The 23,358-nt window shown below is 43.8% G+C and overlaps 1 protein-coding gene across 5 annotated transcripts in view; it reads right to left on the bottom strand.

Moving 5' to 3' along the window:
* The window catches only part of tanc1b (tetratricopeptide repeat, ankyrin repeat and coiled-coil containing 1b), a 174,789-nt gene that overhangs the window by 22,529 nt on the left and 128,902 nt on the right, over nucleotides 1–23,358 (bottom strand). For all 5 annotated transcript variants that reach the window (XM_031805720.1, XM_020461661.2, XM_031805723.1 and 2 more), the window contains 7 exons: nucleotides 22,944–23,228; nucleotides 21,919–22,076; nucleotides 16,413–16,644; nucleotides 11,653–11,819; nucleotides 4,419–5,026; nucleotides 918–1,026; nucleotides 391–513 (listed from right to left, as the gene is read on the bottom strand). In XM_031805720.1, coding sequence (XP_031661580.1) covers nucleotides 391–513; nucleotides 918–1,026; nucleotides 4,419–5,026; nucleotides 11,653–11,819; nucleotides 16,413–16,644; nucleotides 21,919–22,076; nucleotides 22,944–23,228 — 1,682 coding nt within the window. The remainder of the gene's footprint in view (nucleotides 1–390; nucleotides 514–917; nucleotides 1,027–4,418; nucleotides 5,027–11,652; nucleotides 11,820–16,412; nucleotides 16,645–21,918; nucleotides 22,077–22,943; nucleotides 23,229–23,358) is intronic.

The raw sequence follows: 23,358 nt of genomic DNA, 5'->3' as shown, positions 1-23,358 counted from the left end.
CACATTGTATAGCCCATACCGACTGGTAGATTTGCCTTTTGATTTGCCTTTTGTGATTGGAAATGTTTCTCAGAAATAGGTAAAGAAAAGGGCTAGTAAACATATTTTAGGGTGACGGGAGTGAAGAGTCTTAGGGGTTGTTCTAGTGGTAGTGATGCTGCTCGCGGACCACATATTGCCACTGGATGAATGGGTTTAAACCCTGACTGCACCACTTTTCATTCTATCTCTCCATCTCAATAACTTCTTGACTGTATCTAGCAATAACAAGTACAAGATACCGTGAAAATAAACAATAAATAACTAGCAGTATGTTAGTCAGTATGTCAAGGCAGTGCTCTACGTGAGAGTCTAGGGTTCAGGAGGGGGGAGTTGGGTGGGTAGTCTCACCTTGACGTTGGGGGTGTAGAGGTTCCTCAGAGAGGCCAGGGCTGCAGAGAGGCCGTCAGCGCTGCAGCTGATCCACAGGGCCTGCAGCACGCTGGATGACACGCCCGTCTTCTTACTCAGACCCTGAGGACAGAGACAGAGAATCCATGCACACACACCAGGTCAATAAACCAGTGATGAATGCACTCAGAGCCTTCGCTCACACCCAGAGGGCTTATCCTCTGATGATACCGTCCACATCTATCTTGCTTAATAAATAAACATACATACATACATACATGTATGTACTCTAAAATTCACAAAAGGAATTGAACACGAGTAAAGGTGGGATACACATTGTAAGCTTCTGGGTCCGTATGCATCAAGAGTCTCAGAGTAGGATTGCTGATCTAGGATCAGGTCCCCCCCGTCCATGTAATCTGGTTTATTGTGATCTAAAAGGCTAAACTGATCCTAGATCAGCACCGACTCTGGGACACTTTGAGAATACTGGCCCAGAACTACTGTAAGTAGCTAGTCTCTTGTACCTTGAAGATGTGTGCTTTAAGGATATGGTGGCCCAGCTCCATGGTCTGCTGCCGGTTCAGTTTCCCTTCTTGTCGTGACAGCATGAAGGCCATGAGGGCGTGTCCACTCCTATAGGAGGAAACACAAAAATAATTCCCATCACCTATTTGCTTTACTATAAACTAAACGTTTGCAAGGTTTTGGAAAAACATTAGTTGTCAACAGGTGGTTATGTCATGGTAGGATGTTCTTAGTTTGTATCAATGTGAGAGATACATCTTTCGAGCTTGGCCGATTGGGGAGTGACGGCTGCGTTTCTAATTCAAAATATTTTTAATTCGCCCAGGCAATCGGAGATAGATCATTGCGATTTTAAAATGTATTGTCTTGCGAGATTGGAGAGTTTGTTGTCATCATGGTACATTATTCTATCAATTACTCCACGCCGTTCTCTCTGTCGGTCTGATTAAACGTTGTTAAACGCTGTCTAGTCCCTGCCTGGCTAGGGCCACGAGGAGGACAAGCGATGTGGACTACAGAATGCAGCCCTTGTGTTGAATCCACTCCCCTTCCTCTCCTCACTGTAGATCTGCTTGCAAGTGTTAATTACCAGAGAACTTCATTAAAAGGCCACGCATGACCGCCGTTTCACTTTGATCCTTTTCCATTAATGTGAGCGTTCTCTTTTAAATGGGAAAATAACAAGCTGGCAGCTAGCTAGTGTGGCTAAAAGCTTTCTTCTAGCTCTCTGTGTCTGTCCTTGTGCCAGGTCTTCGCTTGCTTTTGTTTTGACAGATTGTGTTGGAAGGGGAGAAAGGGTGTAAAGAGGTAGGTCAGTAACTGCAGTTTGGAGGAGGTAAGCAGAGGTGAGTCAGGACAGAGAGAAAGTGAGGTCACCCAGGTTGCATCGCAAATGGCACCCTATTCCCGATCTAGTGCACTGCTTCTGATCATGGCCCATAGGGCCTTTATAGGAAATAGGTTGCCATTTGGGACACACAGCCCAGTCTGATTAGTGTGCATTACACTCTTATAAAAAAAGGTGCTATCTAGGAACTAAAAGGGTTCTTCAGCTGTCCCCATAGGATAACCCTTTTTGGTTGCAGGTAGAACCATTTTGAGTTCAAAGTATAACCTTTTACACAGAGGATTCTACCTGGAACCAAAAAGGGTTCTACCTGAAAAAACATTTGTTTTTTCCATCCACCTGACAGGTGTGGCATATCAAGAAGCTGAAAAAAAAGAAAAAGCACGATCATTACACAGGTGCACCTTGTGCTGGGGGGACAATAAAAGGTCACTCTAAAATGTGCAGTTTTGTCACACAACACAATGCCACAGATGTCTCAAGTTTTGAGGGAAGGTGCAATTGGCATGCTGACTGCAGGAATGTCCACCAGAGCTGTTGCCACAGAAGTGATTGTTCATCTCTCTAACATAAGCTGCCTCCAATGTTGTTTTAGAGAATTTGGCAGTACATCCAACCGGCCTTACAACCGCAGACCACGCCAGCCTAGGACCTCACCAATTTCACCTGTTGGATCAGCAGGAGGGGGGGGACTCATTCTGATTGGCTGGGTACCCTCCCGGGCCCACCCGTGGCTGCACCCCTACTCAGTCATGTGAAATCCATAGATTACGGCGTAATTAATTGATTTGAATTGACTGATTTCTTTATATGAACTGTAATGCAGTAAAATCTTTGAAATTGTTGCATTTATATTTTTGTTCAGTGTGAAATCAAGTGGAACATGCAGCAGATTTCTTGTTAATATTTCAGATGGGATGCATACATATTTAAATTCCAGAACCTCTTTCTTCTCCCTTCCCGTACAATGTTTTTACTTTCTTCCCTCTTGCATAAACCAAATTTGTTATCCCCCAATCTTTAATACCAAAGTCATGTGTTTGCAGGCAAAGATTTCTCTTTAAATCAACAATAACACTGTGTTGATGCTTTAGGGACAGCATAACAAGTTATCGGTGTTATTGTTATAGTAGTAATGCTAGCTACTGTATAGTATTAATTTGTTACTAAGCCTACAGTTTGCCAACTTCAGAGTATCTCTGTAAAAAGAAAAGAAATGTTTCAGAACAAACTCAGTTTCACCACTTGCCAGGGGTGTCTAAATTCCACAGATAGCTATTCCACTGAATGGTGTTTATGGAAACATCCTTGTCAGTAAACATCCAGCCCCAGTGAACTTGAGCAAAATTTCCCTGCACACACAGCACTGAAGGAGCCTTACATTTCCTGGCTTTCAACCCATCAGTTAGATCCCCAGTAAGATACTGTGACAGATAATGTGACCTACGATGTATGGTGACAACCCCTGTGTTTCAGCCAAACCACATCGTCCGCGTCCCAAATGGAACCCTATTTCCCCTTTAGTGCTCTATTTTTGACCAGACCACTACCTTCCCCTGGCTAGTTTCCTCACCCAGCAGAGCACAGCTTAACAGCAACAGGAAGAAATATGACTTGTCAGCTTCTGTTTCGGAGTTGAGCTGTAAATTCCATCATTTGTTCTGCAGCAAAACGCCGTCCTCTACCCCCCCTTGGGGATTCCACAAGTAGCCTACCCCTGTGTTTCAATCAATGGCGGTAAACAAACTGGGGAGCGATAACATATCTGACGGAGTGAAAAGGAGTGGATTGATATAACTCAAAGGGAAAGCGTTGAAGCTGTCTTGAATGTTCGATTTCCTCTTCAAGTGAAGAAACAGACATCATCAGACATCAGACGTCTCACAGGCAGAGATGAGTCACGCACAACTTTTCTCCCTCTTTAGTGCACAAACCACCCTTCAAAACTGGCTCGAGCTTGTTTGCTTCTCGAACAAAATGGTAGGTTGTCTCCCTCGCTATTTACATTTTAAAAAGCGTCTGAAGAGCAGAATATTCAGAACCAAACAAGGTACAGTAATTATGTCTTGTCCTTCTGAGTGCTAGTAGAAATGCCAGTGAGCCATCCCTAGGCAACCGCACATTTCACTCATGGTAGAGAGGGTGCATTTTCCGTTTAACAAAACTGAATTACTGAAAAGAGAAATCTCCTAGGGCTCTATAAAATCTGGACGGAATCCAGACACATTTAACGGAATTCAACAATATATACAAAATGTATTGAATGGGAAATCAACATCATGTATTGAACTTATTAGAAAAGGCATACATTTGCTAAAGTTAATCATAAGACATTAACAAAATGCATCAGTGATTTGTATTTTCCTGCAACTTTCTGAAACAGCACAGGAATGCCCATTTGTGTGTGTTGTGTACGGTGCGTTGCGTATGTCTAGTCTTCACTCTGTGTAGCTGATAGCGGTTAAAACACATTTCATAGGGCCCTAATACTATGAATGTATTGATGAGTAAAAGCTCTACTGTCAGTGTTTAGCCCCCTGACAGAATATTGTTTTGAGTGCGTTCCACCGGGTAGGTTTGAGTTTGCCTAACTCACTGATTGAGCTTGAGTTCGCCTAACTAACCTGGGTAAATTTGAGTTAGCTTAACTCACCTGGGGTCACAGAAGAAATCGGTGCTCTCTCCGTCCGCCCTCCACACCAGCCACTCTCTGAAGGATGGGTGGCAAAACATGCGTGTCTTGTCACGTCGCTTGATGAGGAAAGAGGACAGCGTCTCCATGCGCTGCTGGAAGTCGCCCCAGGGCAGCTCGCCGCGCACAGCACCCGCGTTGATGGCATGGAACAGCTGCTCGTCTGTCATGGGGTGTAATGATGCCAACGCCACGTTTAGGATGGGCAGCGAGCGCTCGAAAGCCGACTGGGTCATGAACTTCATATTGCATTGGAGTAAGTAGAGCTCGGCCAATGACACGGGCACCACCTTGTAGCTGGCACTCTTGATGACCAGGTGGCCCCTCTCGAACAGGTCCAGGGTCAGTTTGAGGTACAGGTAGGAACCCTGGCTGCGGGCAATCAGGTGGCTGCTCACCTTGCCCACGATGATAGGGTCAGCCTTGCCATTGAGAGAGATGTTGTTCATGATGTCCTTGCTGCCATTGATGCGGTACTGAATGTAGGCATTGAGGTCCGTGTTGATCTCTTTGTTCTCAGGGAATTCATCCAGGGAGATCTTGGAAAAGGGGAGGAGGCTAGTGATTTCCTAGGAAGACACAATGACATGGTTATTAGAGTTAATACAGCACTTTAATAGCATGATGTTATATTATAAACTGGGTGGTTCGAGTCCTGAATGCTGATTGGCTGAAAGCCGTGGTATATCAGACCGTATACCATGGGTATGACAAAACATTTATTTTTACTGCTGTAATTACGTTGGTAACCAGTTTATAATAGCAATAAGGTACCTCGGGGGTTTGTGATACATGGCCGATGTCCAGGCACTCCACGTTGCGTCGTGCTTAAGAACAGCTCTTAGCCGTGGTATATTGGCCATAAAACCTTATTGGTTAATTATATTATAAATATTTGTTCTCCAGTACCATCACACATACAGAAAATTCAGTGTATATGTAAATGAGAAAGTGGGTAAAACAACTAGATGGTAATTGTACATGAAGTACAATTGGTGGGACTTGCTTTAACTCTTTAAACATTTTTGTGGTTGTGGTAGCAGTTTAAAAAGTAATATTTTACTATTTAAAGCAGTTACATAAAATCAGAGTTAAATGTACTAAAATAATTGGTCTGATTACCGTAATAGAATACTATAACAACCATATTACTTTGGATTGTGAGTCAGTTGGTTCACAAAAATGTCTAAACTGCAGTTGTTGAGTGTGAAAACAAAAAGACAAAGTGATCTTCTGTCATAAAATGGGAAGAAAAGGGAGGATCATGTGAACAACACTTCAGAAAGCAAAGCAACTCTCAATCAAGCTGTGGGTTTCAGATAAATAAATGCACGATTGACTTTAAAATGTTCCGTGTAAATGAAGTTTGATTTGAGTTGAATGATGCAATGATTAGAACATTTTAGGCTACAATTTGGGAAGAGAAATAGGATGGTGGATCTAGTGATGACAGCTCTTTAAAAGTATTTTTATGGTTGTTGAAGAACTACGCAGAATAGGTTTGTATGCAGACCTACTGATAGCTAGCTGTTGTTCTAGTAGATTAACTCTTTAGGCTAACAGTGAATACTGAAAAGTACATTTCCTGAAGAAAATGTGCTGTGTTTGCTAGCATGTTTTAAATTACAGTTGAAGTCAGAAGTTTACATACACCTTAGCCAAATACATTTAAACTCAGTTTTTCACAATTACTGACATTTAATCCTAGTAAATATTCCCTGTTTTAGGTCAGTTAGAATCACCACTTTATTTTAAGAATGTGAAATGTCAGAATAATAGTAGAGAGAATAATTTATTTCAGCTTTTATTTCTTTCATCACATTCCCGGTGGGTCAGAAGTTTACATACACTCAATTGGTATTTGGTAGCATTGCTTTTAAATTGTTTAACTTGGGTCAAACGTTTTGGGTTTAGCCTTCCACAAGCTTCCCACAATAAATTGCATGAATTTTGGCCCATTCCTCCTGACAGAGCTGGTGTAACTGAGTCAGATTTTTAGGCCTCCTGCTCGCGCACACCTTTTCAGTTCTGCCCACAAATGTTCTATTGGATTGAGGTCAGGGCTTTGTGATGGCCACTCCAATACCTTGACTTTGTTGTCCTTAAGCCATTTTGCCACAACTTTGGAAGTATGCTTGGGGTCATTGTCCATTTGGAAGACGTTGCTTCAATATATCTGCATAATTTTCCACCCCCATGATGCCATCTATTTTGTGAAGTACACCAGTCCCTCCTGCAGCAAAGCACCCTCACAACATGATGCTGCCACCCCTGTGCTTCACAGTGTTCTTTGGCTTGCAAGCCTCCCCCTTTTTCCTCCAAACATAATGATGGTCTTATGGCCAAACAGTTATATTTTTGTTTCATCAGACCAGAGGACATTTCTCCAAAAAGTATGATCTTTGTCCCCATGTGCAGTTGCAAACCGTAGTCTGACTTTTTTATGGTGATTTTGGAGCAGTGGCTTCTTTCTTGCTGAGCAGCCTTTTATGTTATGTTGATAAAGGACTCGTTTTACTGTGGATATAGATATTTTTATATCGGTTTCCTCCAGCATCTTCACAAGGTCCTTTGCTGTTGTTCTGGGATTGATTTGCACTTTCACACAAAAGTACATTCATCTCTAGGAGACAGAACGTGTCTCCTTCCTGAGTGGTATGATGGTTTATTTTTCTGAGTCCTTGGCTGATTTCTTTTGATTTTCCTATGATGTCAAGCAAAGAGGCACTGAATTTGAAGGTAGGCCTTGAAATACATCCACAGGCACACCTCCAATTGACTCAAATTAGGTCAATTAGCCTATCAGAAGCTTCTAAAGCCATGACCCACCGGAATTGTGATACAGTGAATTATAAGTGAAATAATCTGTCTGTAAATTTTTTTTGAAATAATTACTTGTGTCATGAACAAAGTAGATGTCCTAACTGACTTGCCAAAACTTCCGACTTCAACTGTATGTATGCTTTTGAAATATGTTATTAGTAGTGGTAGTGTCCGCAGTAGTAATGGTGACTGTTTATAGTTGGAAAAAGTAGGTAGATAACAAGTTAGGATAGCTTGAACACATGAAAGATGGTTTGGTGTATATAGCTTGAACGGTTCAATAGTTACCGTTGGAGAGTTCTATTATGCAAATGTATGCTAATATATATAGGTTATAGTCAATACATTTTTACAGAAAAATGCTAAATCAACTATATAATTTACACCTAAGCGTATACCCAGAATTCTAAATTCATATTCCACAATCATATCTCTCCTGACCACAGAGACGAGCGCAAAATTAAGAGCTAAACGGACCATCTTCTGTATCATGAGTGGATCCTCCAGCTCTTCTTATCAGAGCAAGGTCAGTAAGCACAGAGGGCTAGCTGGAGCACTAAGCTATCGGCAGACACTCACCGCTGTGTTTGCTAACAAAGGCTTTGTGAACTGGGAGACTGAGCGCTGGAGACAGTAAGAGATGGGGCCATTGGGGACACTTTTAGCGGGCACGCTGTGGACATAGCCCACACTTCAATCACACTCCTCAGGGTCAGAGAAATCAATCCACCTTAATCCTGCTGCAATCTCCCTGCCTTTCTGGGTAATGCAGCCCAGAGATAACACCTTCTCAGAGAGAGAGGGAGAGGGAGAGACCCGAAACGGAGGGAGAAGAGCGAGAGAAAGGAGGAAAAAAAGAGACCGAAAACACACTGAATAATACACAGGCTGGACAAGGTGTCTGTGAGCTAACACCTCACCTAAGAACACCTCAGTTATCAGCCTGTCGGGTTAGCCATTGTGAGCGACCTTCCCCCGAGATCTTGTTTACACTTTGGATGTGTGAGGATGAGGTAACACTCACCCTGGCTCTAGTCTCCACTGATCCTACCTACTGCATATGGAGAGAATGGATTTATCAAAGAGGGGGTTGCGAAATTACAGTAACTACCCAGGTTTTCTAGAAAATGTACAGGTTTTACAGAAAGGATTCTGGATTTTCCTGCTCACTCCCTTCCACTTCCTTAATCTTACCATCCGGGATTTCTGGAAAACCTGGGAAAGTGACCAGAATTTTGCATGTTTGAATAGTTTCCTCTGGTTGACTAATCCATCACCCTTTATACTTCATTTTTTGGGATGATGGATCAATATATTTTGACATGACATATAGCCTAATCCCAACTCAACACAGAAAGCCCAACGAACATAAACATGAGGAATCCTCTCTCTGGTCTAGTGGTTTCTAACACTAGTGGTTCCTAACACGGTACCTAATTTAAACTGTTTCACCATGTCAATCACAGCCAGCCGACATGGATCTCTCTCCTTCTGGCTTTACAGATGGGGTATCATCCCCAAAAACTTTCCACATCACAGAATCCCCCACACCATGTAAGGATGAATCAACACAAAGGGGAAAATGTACTCAATTCAAAATTAGGATAACTCCCTACCCACCTACCCCTTCACACTAGAGGTCGACCGATTAATCGGAATGGCCAATTTAATTGGGGCCGATTTCAAGTTTTCATAACAATTGGAAATCGGTATTTTTGGACAGCTTTATTTAATCTTTATTTAACTAGGCAAGTCAGTTAAGAACACATTCTTATTTTCAATGACGGCCTAGGAACGGTGGGTTAACTGCCTTGTTCAGGGGCAGAACGACAGATTTTCCTCTTGTCAGCTCGGGGGAACCAATCTTGCAACCTTACAGTTAACTAGTCCAACGCTATAACCACCTGCCTCTCGTTGCACTCCACAAGGAGCCTGCCTGTTACGCGAATGCATTAAGCCAAGGTAAGTTGCTAGCTAGCATTAAACTTATCTTATAAAAAACAATCAATCAATCAAACATAATCACTAGTTAACTACACATGGTTGATGATATTACTAGTTTATCTAGGGTGTCCTGCGTTGCATGTAATCTGACTGAGCATACAAGTATCTGACTGAGCGGTGGTAGGCAGCTGCAGGCTCGTAAGCATTCATTCAAACAGCACTTCTGTGCGTTTTGCCAGCAGCTCTTCGTTGTGCGTCAAGCATTGCGCTGTTTATGACTTCAAGCCTATCAACTCCCGAGATGAGGCTGGTGTAACCGATGTGAAATGGCTAGCTAGTTAGCGGGGTGCGCGCTAATAGTGTTTCAAATGTCACTCGCTCTGAGACTTGGAGTGGTTGTTGCTCTGCATGGGTAACGCTGCTTCGAGGGTGGCTGTTGTCGTTGTGTTCCTGGTTCGAGCCCAGGGAGAAGTGAGGAGAGGGACGGAAGCTGTTACACTGGCAATACTAAAGTGCCTATAAGAACATCCAATAGTCAAAGAAATACAAATGTATAGAGGGAAATAGTCCAATAATTCCTATATTAACTACAACCTAAAACTTCTACCTGGGAATATTGAAGACTCATGTTAAAAGGAACCACCAGCTTTCATATGTTCTCATGTTCTAAGCAAGGAACTTAAACGTTAGCTTTCTTACATGGCACATATTGCACTTTTACTTTCTTCTCCAACACTTTGTTTTTGCATTATTTAAACCAAATTGAACATGTTTCATTATTTATTTGAGGCTAAATTGATTGTTTGATGTATTATATTAAGTTAAAATAAGTGTTCATTCAGTATTGTTGTAAGTGTCATTATTACAAAAACATTGGGAAAATTGTCCGATTAATCGGTATCGGCTTTTTCTGGTCCTCCATTAATCGGTATCGGTGTTGAAAAATCATAATCGGTCGACCTCTACTTCACACATCCATGGAACCTTGCCAAAAAATGTAAATTCATGAAAGTCATGAAAAAAAAAAATCGCACACACACGTTTTTGTACTATCCTTGTGGAGACCAAACAATTGATTCCCATTCAAAATCCTATTTTCCCTAACCCTAAACCTAACTCTAATTCTAACCGTAACCCTAATTGTAACCCTATCCTTAAACCTAACCCCTAAGCCTAAAATTGCAGTTTTCCTTGTGGGGGCTGGCAAAATGTCCCCACTTTTCCTTGTTTTACTATCCTTCTGAGCACTTCTGGTCCCAACAAGGATAGTAAAAACAAACACACGCACACACACACAACCGAACAGCATAGATCGATAAATGAGTTTTGCCTGCCATGCTCCTCTGGCTGCAGTGCAGTGTAACTAACTATGCATACTGACAGGTGGTGGGACCCGTGGCCAGAAAGAGCCATAGTGGCTGAGAAAGCATTCATGACTGGAGTTGGTACAGATATGGTTGTCAGTCAGCTGCCACATTATCCGAAAGCTCAGACTACAGGCTACATGGCCTGCCAAGGCAATCAGCCCAGCTTTAGTCCATCAGACCTGTCAAAACCGGGCCTCATCCAATGCAAAGAAGTGAACGCCAGGGTTGCGTCTCAAATGGCAACCTATTCCCTATGCAGTGCACTACTTTCGATGGTTCACACCAGGGCTGCATCTCAAAAGTACGTCCCCGGTAGTATATAGGGAATAGGGCACCATTTGAGACGTAGCCCCAGCTCATCTCCTCTCCTCCATTGGTAGACTTCAGTCTGTGGCTCTCGTCTACATGTTCCCTTGTTATGCAGCTGTTTCCCGGGTCACTGTTACAGCGCTACTTCTCCTACTCTCGTTCCAGTACCGTCGTCAATGCACTCGACAGAAATTACACTTTGTAGAGGACAACGTATGACAAGGAAAAAAACCTTCCTAAAGCACTTGTCAGGATCTGCCGGTGTTTGTGTCACTCAGTGAGAGAGGTATCAAATATTGATACCTACACATACCAACGGTGGTTGTAGAAGCATCTTATTCACTTGAATTCGGAAGTTCTGTCTAAGCTGTAAGCTGTGCTGAGATTGCACTTAAATTCAGTGAAGCTCCAATGGAGTGCTGTCGATTCAAGGAATTCATGAATTATACCATAGGAGATCAACACGAACACCTCTATGGAAATATTTAGATGCTAACAATTAGGCAGAATACATAATATCCCTCTCATTAAGTAATTTGTACATGACTTCTACACGCCATCTACAGTGGGAGTAGGGTTGCAAAAATCTGTCAACGTTCCCAAAAATTCCCAGATTTTTCAGGAGTCCTTGTTGGAGGATTCCAGATTTCCTGCTTCTTTCTCTTGGTTCCTGGGAAATTGGGGAAAGTCACTGGAATTTTGCAACCCTACTTGTACAGTATTACATCATGCACAGTTGGAGTGTTCCTCACCAGTAGGTTGACTCGGACAGTGACCAGCAGTTTGAGCCAGGAGGGGAATTTAGAGATGATCTTAGTGATGAAGGAGGAAATGGTGTCTCCGTAGTCTGGCTTGTGGAACTCTGCCTCGTTCAGCCCGTCTATCAGGATGATGTGGTCTTCCTCGGGAATCTTCCTCTCTGAAAACACCCAGAGAGGGGTCAACAGGGGTCACGGTGGACAGAAACAAATTTAAAATTCACAAACCTTAACGGTCTAGTCGATAAATGCAAACCTTCCAGGTCAAGCCAACATGACATGCAGAAGAGTTTAATATAACACTTTTTTTTTAAATTTTTATTTTATTTTGGCTCATAAAATACAGACAGACATACAAGCTGCTGCCAGAATATACAGTAGTATGAGAGTAAAACATTAGTTGGACACCATACTCTACAGACAACCTTGTACTGAGATACATGAGACTACTGACATCTCTCTGTACTGCTGTGCCTTGCGTCATTTTAAGAAGATTTTCTCTACTATTCTAACACATCTACAAAGCAGCTAGCGCAGTGATGAATGAAAGTGAGAGCGTCAGCAGCCGTATCAACAGTGCTGTGCACTAAACTGCTGTGTGGTGAGACCGCAGCGAGGAAGTGTTCTACTTCACTGCAGTATCTCAGCCAGACTTTCACAGTGCTGGAAGGGCAGGGTCCTTGAGCGCTTCCCACATGGCACCCTACTCCTTATATATAGTAGTGCATTACATTTGTACAGGGTTCTGTACTGGTCAGAAGAAGTGCATTACGTACACCCTTAGAAAAAAGGGTTCCAAAAATTGGTTTTTGCCTGTCCCAGTAGGAGAACGTTTTTGGGTTTGTGTTCCAAATGGCATCTTATTCCCTACAAGCTTAGAAAAAAGGGTTCCAAAACGGTTCTTTTGCTGTCTCCATAGGATAACTATTTTTGGTTACATGTAGAACCTTCTGTGGAAAGGGTTCTACATTGAACCCAAAATGGTTCTACCTGGAACCAAAAAAAGATCTAGCTGGAACCAAAAGGGGTTCTTCAAAGGGTTCTCTTATGGGGACAGCCAAAGAACCCTCTTCGTTTCTAGATAGCACCTTTTTTTCTAAGAGTGTAGGAAATAGGGTGCCATTTGGAACACAGACCTTTTTCTGCAGTTCCTCCTTACATCCAGCATCTACAGTGGGGCAAAAAAGTATTTAGTCAGCCACCAATTGTGCATGTTCTCCCACTTAAAAAGATGAGAGAGGCCTGTAATTTTCATCATAGGTACACTTCAACTATGACAGACAAAATTAGAGGATTGTAGGATTTTTTATGAATTTATTTGCAAATTATGGTGGAAAATAAGTATTTGGTCAATAACAAAAGTTTATCTCAATACTTTGTTAGATACCCTTTGTTGGCAATGACAGAGGTGAAGACTTTCACACACTGTTGTTGGTATTTTGGCCCATTCCTCCATGCAGATCCCCTCTAGAGCAGTGCTGTTTTGGGGCTGTTGCTGGGCAACACAGACTTTCAACTCCCTCCAAAGATTTTCTATGGGGTTGAGATCTGGAGACTGGCTAGGCCACTCCAGGACCTTGAAATGCTTCTTACGAAGCCACTCCTTCGTTGCCCGGCCGGTGTGTTTGTGATTTGTCATGCTGAAAGACCCAGCCACGTTTAATCTTCAATGCCCTTGCTGATGGAAGGAGGTTTTCACTCAAAATCTCACGATACATGGCCCCATTCATTCTTTCCTTTACACGGATCAGTCGTCCTGGTCCCTTTGCAGAAAACAGCCCCAAAGCATGATGTTTCCACCCCCATGCTTCACAGTAGGTATGGTGTTCTTTGGATGCAAATCAGCATTCTTTGTCCTCCAAACAAGACGAGTTGAGTTTTTACCAAAAAGTTCTATTTTGGTTTCATCTGACCATAGGACATTCTCCCAATCTTCTTCTGGATCATCCAAATGCTCTCTAGCAAACTTCAGACGGGCCTGGACATGTACTGGCTTAAGCAGGGGGACACGTCTGGCACTGCAGGATTTGAGTCCCCGGCGGCATAGTGTGTTACTGATGGTAGGCTTTGTTACTTTGGTCCCAGGTCTCTGCAGGTCATTCACTAGGTCCCCCCGTGTGGTTCTGGGATTTTTGCTCACCGTTCTTGTGATCATTTTGACCCCACGGGGTGAGATCTTGCGTGTGGGGCCCCAGATCGAGGGAGATTATCAGTGGTCTTGCATGTCTTCCATTTCCTAATCATTGCTCCAACAGTTGATTTCTTCAAACCAAGCTGCTTACCTATTGCAGATTCAGTCAATCCCAGCCTGGTGCAGGTCTACAATTTTGTTTCTGGTGTCCTTTGACAGCTCTTTGGTCTTGGCCATAGTGGAGTTTGGAGTGTGACTGTTTGAGGTTGTGGACAGGTGTCTTTTATACTGATAACAAGTTCAAACAGGTGCCATTAATACAGGTAACGAGTGGAGGACAGAGGAGCCTCTTAAAGAAGAAGTTACAGGTCTGTGAGAGCCAGATATCTTGCTTGTTTGTAGGTGACCAAATACTTATTTTCCACCATCATTTGCAAATAAATTCATAAAAAATCCTACAATGTGATTTTCCCCCCTAATTTTGTCTGTCATAGTTGAAGTGTACCTATGCTGAAAATTACAGGCCTCTCTCATCTTTTTAAGTGGGAGAACATGCACAATTGGTGGCTGACTAAATACTTTTTTGACCCACTGTACATTGATAATCAGAAACACAGAAAAATGTGGAGATCTCAACTCCTCTCCCAGTTGGAATGTCAAATCAGATTTGCACCAATCAACCCCCCCTAAAACTTTATTCTGTAAAATATATTCCTGGCAATCAGAACCAGAAGTTTTTATTTTGTAAAGCCTCAAGTCTAGGGCTGGCTAAGTCCTTTCTAATATGGCTGTGCAAAGTGCCGATGCAGGTTTCTCGTTTTGACGGAGTGGACAAACCAACACGTTTTTTTTCTCCCTTATCAAGCCCAAGCGACCAGGCCAATCGAACAGGCCATTCATTTCAATAAGGAACGGTGGGAGTCATGCGGGGAGGCGGCATGGGGGGGAGGGCCCATCACGGTCCACCCTAACATCACAGGAGAGCTGCTGCATGCCTTGTCTGCCCACTCCTCTGCTCTGTGCCCTGCACATTGATTCCCATTCCTTTCCATCTCCATCATACAAACACTGGGTTTATCTATATTGGCTGTTTTGGCTCCTGCAATAACATATTGATTCAACGTAGAGCACGAGCACGGGCAAACTGGCGGGTCGTGTGTGCAGAACGGACCATGATGACCTTGAGATAGTTGTGTGTCTGTCTGCCTTGGAGAGATACTTTTGTATATATAGTGTATGTGGACACACCTTCAAATTACTGGATTCAGGCTATTTCAGCCACACCCGTTGCTAACAGGTGTATAAAAGTGAGCACACAGCCATGCAATCTCCATAGACAAACATTGGCAGTAGAACGGCCTTACTGAAGAGCTGTGACTTTCAACGTGGCACTGTCATAGGACTCCACCTTTCCAACAAGTCAGTTCGTTGAATTTCTTCCCTGCTAGAGCTGCCCTGGTCAACTATAAGTGCTGTTATTGTGAAGTGGAAACGTCTAAGAGCAACAACGGCTCAGCCATGAAGTGGTAGGCCACACAAGCTCGCAGAACGGGACCGCCGAGTGCTGAATCCACTGGAAGCAAGGTCAGCACAATAACTGTTCAATGGAAGCTTCAAGAAATGGGTTTCCATGGCTGAGCAGCCATACACATGCCTAAGATCACCTTGCACAATACCAAGCGTCGGCTGGAGTGGTGTATAGCTTTCCGCCATTGGACTCTGGAGCAATGGAAACGTGTTCTCTGGAGTGATGAATCACACTTCGCCATCTGGCAGTCCAACGGACAATTCGGGGTTTGGTGGAAGCCAGGAGAGCGCTACCTGCCTGGATGCATAGTGCCAACTGTAAAGTTTGGAGGAGGAGGAATAATGGTCTGGGGCTGTGAGCGCTGAGCCAGGCCCAAACGCCCAAAATCATTGCCCCACCTCACTAATACTCTTGTGGCTGAATGGAAGCAAGTCCCCACAGCAACGTTCCATCATCTAGTGAAAAGCCTTCCCAGAAGAGTGGAGGCTGTTATAAGCAGCAAGGGGAGGTCCAATTCCATATTAATGCCCATGATGTTGGAATGAGTTGTTCGACGAACAGGTGTCCACATACTTTTGGTCATGTTGTGTACAATAGTCATGAGACGCAGGCTTCCTTAGAGACGCTGTATTCTTCTGTCATGACGACAATAACAATGTACCACTAACCATTTAGCGTAACATCAATTAAAATCAATGCCATGTCAGACCAAACACAGAGTGGCTATGCTAAGCAATTAACAATGTCCCTCCAGACTTTTCTCCCTCAGTAAGGCCAGATCTTAACCCATTTCAGTTCCTTTGTGGAAGAAGTGAAAAACACAGTAAACGGTCTCTGGAGTGACCATAGGTAGCCTGTCTGTGATTTTTTTTACGAGACCGAAGGGCACCTTGGAACGGTCAGTATCTGTCTCTCTCTACACAGTCTAGACTGGAAATCTGAGCAAACCTGTGGTTCAGTTATTTAGAATACACTTGCTAGAGCCACTGAACGCCTAGATTATAACATCGGGAGTCCCTTTTGGACCATGAACTCCAGTAACAGTGAGACAGTCAGATATGAATGAACCTAGGTGTAACTAGCTTAGCATCGTACCCTTGCGGAGGTTGGCCAGCGGTTCCAGCACGCCCCTGCGGAAGGCTGCCATAGGGTCCTGGACACAGGAGCGCAAACTGAGCATGCTCTGTAGATGGGGTTCCTTCAGCAGCAGTTCTCTGTAGGCGGTGAGCTGGGGTGCTCTGCACAGCAGGGCGGCGATACTGTGCACAAACTCTGGCACCAGGCAAGTGTAGGTGTTGTCAGCCTGGCAGTAGTGATACGCAACCACCTGGATGGGAGAAAAGAGAAGAAAAGAGAGCAAACAATTGTTTAGCAACTTTAGTGGCTTAAAATGTAAGAGACCTTTGCTGTTTTACAAAACCATACTATAGTGTCAACTATGAGTAGCTTATATTGTTCTTGGTTTAAGTCTGTAAAAATCTGGCTGTGTGACCTCAGTCCTTGTAAAGCCAATAGGCTTGTTGACTACAAGGCATTTGATGCAATACAGCAGCTCGGTATAGCGACTAAGCTGTCCCTGACCTCATTCCACTGCTGCCATTATACAATCGAATTTGGAGGTGAATATACAGAAGACAAAATGCTATTTGTTAGTCTGAAACCAAAGCTGGGACTTGAAGGCATGTCCTTCAGACCCATTCTTACGAAAAAAGATTACAGTCAGACTGCAGTTTAACTGTACTACAATGCAGTATAACTGCAGTTAAAGTGCAGTATAACTGCAGTTAAAGTACAGTATAAATGCAGTTAAAGTGCAGTCTAACTGCAGTATGCCGCAAATACTTCTTCCAAAATAACACCTTTTTTTATTACATTTATTAATGTTTCAGTGTAACTGCAGTTACAGTGCAATTACTTCGTCCAAAATACCACAGTCGACTTTCAGTTACTGCAGTTTCAAAACTGCAATCTTTTTTTGTAAGAGATTTAATTGGCTGACTCTAAACCAGACACATATAACCCACTCTAACCCACCTAAGCAGGGCATATTCAATAGGAACAAAACAGAAGACAACGGACCGAAATAGGGCAAGCCTTCTTGAATTGTCCAACAATAAACGTTTGTTTTCTTTTTCGGATGCAAAATGTTTTGCGACGCTGTGAGCTAATTGATAGGACCCAGGTGTCATCCCCTACTCAGATAGAGGGTCTGATGATCAACAGGCTGAAGCAAAGCTCAACAACCTCCGCTAACCTCCCCAAAACACTGGGCCCTAGGTGGAGCTCCATGTGCTGCCTGTGCCTTGTGCTGAACAGGTTCTGCTGTGCTCAAGGACACGGACATCTGATTTGGACAAGGGGCGGTAGGACCCTGGGGATCTTTCTCTGTGTCCTAATTACTGTGAAACCTGGAGGAGCTGACACACTTTACAGGTACAGCAGGACAGGAGGAACAGGTGACTGGCTAGTTACTACCGCACCTTAGCCCACCACATAGCAACCCTACCTCTGCATGGGTCTACTGCAGAAAGCAACTGCAGCCCTGCAGCCTGTCCCCAGGCACAATGACGTAGACGTCCCAGAGAGGTCAGAGAAACAGTTTGCCCAGAACACCAGTCTCAGAACTGCACATTCACTATCAGATGAGAAATAGATTCTAAATATGCCCACGCAAATGTCTTGGACCTGACCGTCGAGTAAATCATGCCACTGTGACGTCTGAAAATGGTCTCATTTGCAATGGGAGAAATATAACCCTAGCCAAACTATAAATCAAGGATAAGCACTTTAGCTGTTGCAAAGTAGTGCACTAAAACCCAGGATGATCTCTGTCACTGAGTTCCAAATGGCAGAGGAAGTTGGCACACGATTGTAGCCCAGGAAGAGGGAAAGAGGACCTTGAGGCGCTGGCCTGGCCGCTGCCATTACGGCTACTGCCTTCTTAATTTCCAATTATGTATTATTGAATCGTCTGCTTGATAGCATTTTTTTCCCTGTTTGGACAGACTAGGTTACTAGGGATGGCTTTGTCCAACACCAACTCAGGGGGGCATTTTTTCACTGGGCATAATAATAAAGAGGCTGAAGCGTCGACCATTGCCAAATTACTGCTACCATCTCTGCTGCCAAGACAGCCCCAAAAAGGAACCTCGAGAGGTGGTCTGAGTTCGGTTCACTTGAATTCCACGGTTCGGTTCCCTTTTTTATGCCAATGTAAACACAAAGCTCCCCAGGTTCACCTTATTTCCGCACCACACAATTAGACTACTGCAACATCGTTTCCCCTGCCATAAACCCTCTCATTGGTGCCACAAAACAGAGAAGATGATTGGATATTGATTAGCGATTGTCAAGAATGCACATAAATTCCAAAATATGTGTTTTAGTTTTTAGCTCAGATTGTTTGTTTGCAATAGGTGATTCATAGGCGAAGAGAGCTTCATCAGCTGTTTTTTTCAATTGTGGGGTTGGAGTAGTGTGTGAAGACAACATATTTGGTGAGAATCACACCATATGGTACAAAATCCCTTCAACCTCTTAAAGGTGGAGATAATTATAGCAGTAATTACAGAATGATTTCTACTGCAGTTATTCTTCTGCTTTTTATTCTGTTACCAATCTTATTTACATGTTAATAAAGTTCAGAGTTCATTTTAAAGAGGACTGAGATCGGTTCTTATAAAGAGTTGAATGCGTGAAAACACTGAGACAATGAAGTGAAACGAGGGGCCAAGACAAATTATTTTGGAACAATAGAGCTGTATCGGAGAGAGAACCTAGCCTCACTATCCATATAGCGTGCGGCTGTGAGAAAGACAATGCTGTTAAGACACTGGGCGAGCGGTGTTGTGTTCTGAAAAGACACAGATGTAAGCCGATGTCCATTGTCGGGGATGGATCAGAAGGAAAGAGAGGAGACAGCTTGCTAATCATAAACGGTTTCACTGTACAGCTACTCTGAGAGGGAGGATTCAGGAACAGTGAGGTACAATGTCTCCCAGGTGTGGACCATATTCCACCTTATGCAGGCCCCTCTACCTCATCAAAGAGACATGAACATCTGGTGTTTGTCACATCTTTCCAGGTGATTCTCCGCAGTACAACTGAACGTTTCCAGAGTCGTAACTGAATGTCATTCATTTCAAATTCAGGGACAAAACCTTCAAGTGTGATTGTGCTCATATAAGTGAATCAAGTGATACCGGTGCCTTATTGCAACTGCAAAAGCCTATCAAATACAGTACTTTGCAGACGCATAAGTGAGTGCCCTGGATAACAGGGTGACTTTGAAGAGAGGCATCTCCTTTTTATTTAGCCGTGATGACTGAAGACGCAGCGTGGCGCGGCAGTAACTACACCACAGGTAGAGAACCCCTTTGAGAGTTAGCATTGAAAGCAGTTTAGTGCATAACTGGCATGAGAGATTCACGGAGTTGAAATACGTTCAGATGTGCTTCAGTGGCGCGTGGCTCGTAAAGGTTGCCAGGCACATGTACTCTCGATGGCGATGACTTGCTGTTGTCATCTCATGGCAATACTGTCCCATGTTAGTGCAGCACTGATCCAATCCATCCAGGGCAGAAGCGGAAGGTCATTATGATGTCGAGGGATGTGTAAAACACGTGTTGTTGAAATAAATTCACAGTCATGACATGGAGAAAGAAAGCATGCCCCTCTGAAGCTATTTTCCATAAGACTTCAGAACCCTTTATATGATGTAACAGTGTTAGGGACAAGGGTGAATGAAATGCCTTGGAATGTTTCAGTCATGCTTGCGTTCAATAATGTTTCAACTCTACCTGGCTAGCTACTTTCCTTATTTGTTGTGATTGAACGGCAAAGACACACCCAAGAAACACCCACATCAAACCACACCACCAAGACAACTCTCGCTTCCCTTCTGTCATGGCCGCTAGCATTTCTTAATGAGCATTGATGAAAAACAAGGCCAAATCAGGAAGTGCAGTCGCCCATTAAGTATTTCCTGAAGTCCCACAGTAATGTTTGCAAATGGCATGCTAGGCTGCAAGCTGGATAGTGGCGCAGCTTTCTTCTCATAGACGGAAGGGAATAAATATGAGGCTATAAAATAATATGCGAAATTACAGATGGATATTTAAAAATCTGTGGGAGGGGGAACTCTGTGAATTGGATCAATTAGGTGGTGAATATATAAGCTGTAATCATGCTTTAAACTCAGCAGGGTACCTCAGAGGCAATTTATACCTGAGCAGATCCACTTTGTTAGGCTACTATGTGTAAATGGATGGTGATACTGAAAACACTGTTCATATTTTAACTGTAAAGTATAGGCTACTTATTGAACTACACACAAATAACAACAAGTTGCATAGCCATGCCATAATACACATACATTATGGTGGAATAAATAAACCCATAAATAAGCCATTCTGCATTGACAGTCAGCTCAGATTGTAGGAAGCTGCTATCTCCATGTTGTGAACTGTGAGCCACAGCCTTCCGATTTGGGCAATTTACCATACCTGACGTCTTTTTGACCACACTGCTAACATGTTGCCCTGGAGACTCGGTCTCCGGCTGCGTCCCAAATGGCACCCTATTCCCTTTATAGTGCACTACGTTTGACCACGGCCCAAAGGGCTCTGGTCAAAAGGAGTGCACTATATTGGGAATAGCCATTTGGGACGCAACCGGAGACCGAGTCCTAGGGGAGTCTGGCCCGACACATCATGTGCCTCTCTCTGTGAACGACAGAATAGTGTCCCAGCCAACCACAACATGTTAAGGACACACAGTGAGCTTCGCACTCTCTCCCTCTCTATTGTCTTGGAACCGCGAAGCTGACAGCTGGGCCTGAGCGACTACATGTTGGATATGATGTCCATTCGATGAGGGAGAGTTAAGAGGAATGGTTATTTAACTAAGCCCGGGGCTCGCTGCAAATCAACCTGGCCCGTGGTGTGAGAATTTATTTAACGGGGACTCTGTGATTGTCTTTCATAAACATCCAGGACCCCAGGGACATTTTTATTATTCACTCGCTTCATATAAAAATAAATGAATGTAAACAAACATAAATCAACTGAGTGCCGCATGCAGCATTATGTTTTTGGTTAAAACCCTAATAAAGTCTAACGGAAACCCAGCCTGGATATGAAAGGATGAGAGTCAGAGAGGCCCCAACAGCCTCCCTCCCTAAACCTCAGGTGGTGGATGGAGGGATGAAATGATGGACAGGGGAAGTAGACTGAGAGAGAAGGGAATACTTGCCTCTGCAGTACTTCATTAGTGAAAGTGAATTGGAGCTCTTGGGACCTTGGACACTCATCAAATTCTTGCTATTCTGAGCACAAAGATACACTTCACAGTAACAAAATGTCTTCCTTGAACCTAACCGGTGAAATGAGACAATGCTCATGTAATAAATACATTTCCATGCCAACAAAAGACCAACTTAAAAAAAAACTTGAAGTTCCCTTCTAATCTCAAAGGGAGTGTCACAAATAGCACCTTATTCTCTATATAGTGTTACTTTTGGGACACTGACAAAGTCACAACAACATTCCCAAAGGTTGGTTTGGGATATGAGCTGTGATCTGGCCAGGTGAACTTCCAGTACCTTGGTGGCCAGCCGTTTGACGGCCTCCTCCTTGCGTCTCTGGATCTCTGGGGTGCCGGGACAGCTGTTGTTCCTCAGGGTGTTGGTGGCGCTGGGGGGCGGGGTGGGCTGGGGCGGCTGGCTGAGGGGGAGGTCTGTGCTCTGGGTGTCCCCACCACCTGGAAGGAAGAGAGAGGGAATCAGGGGCCATCAACAGGAAGACTCACTGTGAAGATTTTACTGCTGGTTCAAGTGCAACCATGGCCGCATCCCAAATGGCAACCTATTCCATTTGTAGTGCACTACTTATGACCAGCGTCATAGGGCTCCCGTAAAAAGTAGTGCATTATGTAAATAGGGAATTGAGTGCTATTTGGGACGCAGGCCCATAACTTGTCATTGTTTGACAAATCAATACATTTCTGATCCTCACAATGATTATATATTCTAATTCGTACAGAATAACCTTGTGAGAATCTGTAGAAGACTTAAGAGTAGCATTCAGTGTTAGTACGTCAAAACTCGTGATAGCATTTAAACAACATTAGTGCAACCAAGGCTGTGCCCTTCTTGTGTTCAGAAACATACAGTAGTCTAAATCAACGATAGTTACTTCCTGTCAGAAGAGCTCCTGAACATTTGATAGAGGAAGATCCTCTGTCACTACTGTACATGTTGATGGATTTAACCGCACATTATATCAGCCCACAGTCCAATCTCCTTATAGACCACCCAAAAAATAACGGTTCTAACTGTCAAGGCAGCGTGTGACTGTGGAAGCATCCCACATGGCACCCTATTCCCTATATAGTGCACTACTTTTGACCAGAGCCCGATAGGGTGCCATGAGGGATGTATACTGTGACTGGATGACGTGCCTCAAATCCTGTTGTCCTTGCCAACACTACCACTTTATTCTCATGTTAGGGTCACACCCTATTCCCTATATAGTGCACTATCTTAGACCAGGGCATATAGGGGTCTATTCAAAACGTGTGCACTATATAGGGGTGCCATTCGGGATGTAACTAGGGGTTACTTCGTACTTTTGGGCGATGCGCTGGGACTGTTGGAGGCGATCTGCCGCATGCGTCCGCCGTGACAGCTGAGCGCCACCAGCCGGGAGATGACAGCCGTCTTGCCGAAGCCCACATTGCCTATGACCACGGCGCCGCGGCTCTCTCCGGCCTCGTCGCCGCCCTTCAGCATGTCCTCCAGCTGCTGGAAGAGCCAATCGCGGCCCACGAACACTGAGTCTGTGGTGATGCTGGGCACCTCGAACAGCAGCGGCTTGAGCATGATGTCCACCGGCTTGTAGGGAGCAAAGCGGGCTGGAGGAAACCAAATAAAACAGACAAACATTTATTCAGTGAGGGTTCATAAGAAAATAGCATTACATTATAGCAATACATTTACACAGGTGCTGAAAAGCAGGAAGGCTAAAAAGTAAAGACACATGTT

This window comes from Oncorhynchus kisutch, linkage group LG26 (genome assembly GCF_002021735.2).
Source record: "Oncorhynchus kisutch isolate 150728-3 linkage group LG26, Okis_V2, whole genome shotgun sequence".
Lineage (NCBI taxonomy): Eukaryota > Metazoa > Chordata > Actinopteri > Salmoniformes > Salmonidae > Oncorhynchus > Oncorhynchus kisutch.
Note: the sequence above shows the minus strand (reverse complement) of the source record. Positions and strands in the feature narration are given on the sequence as shown.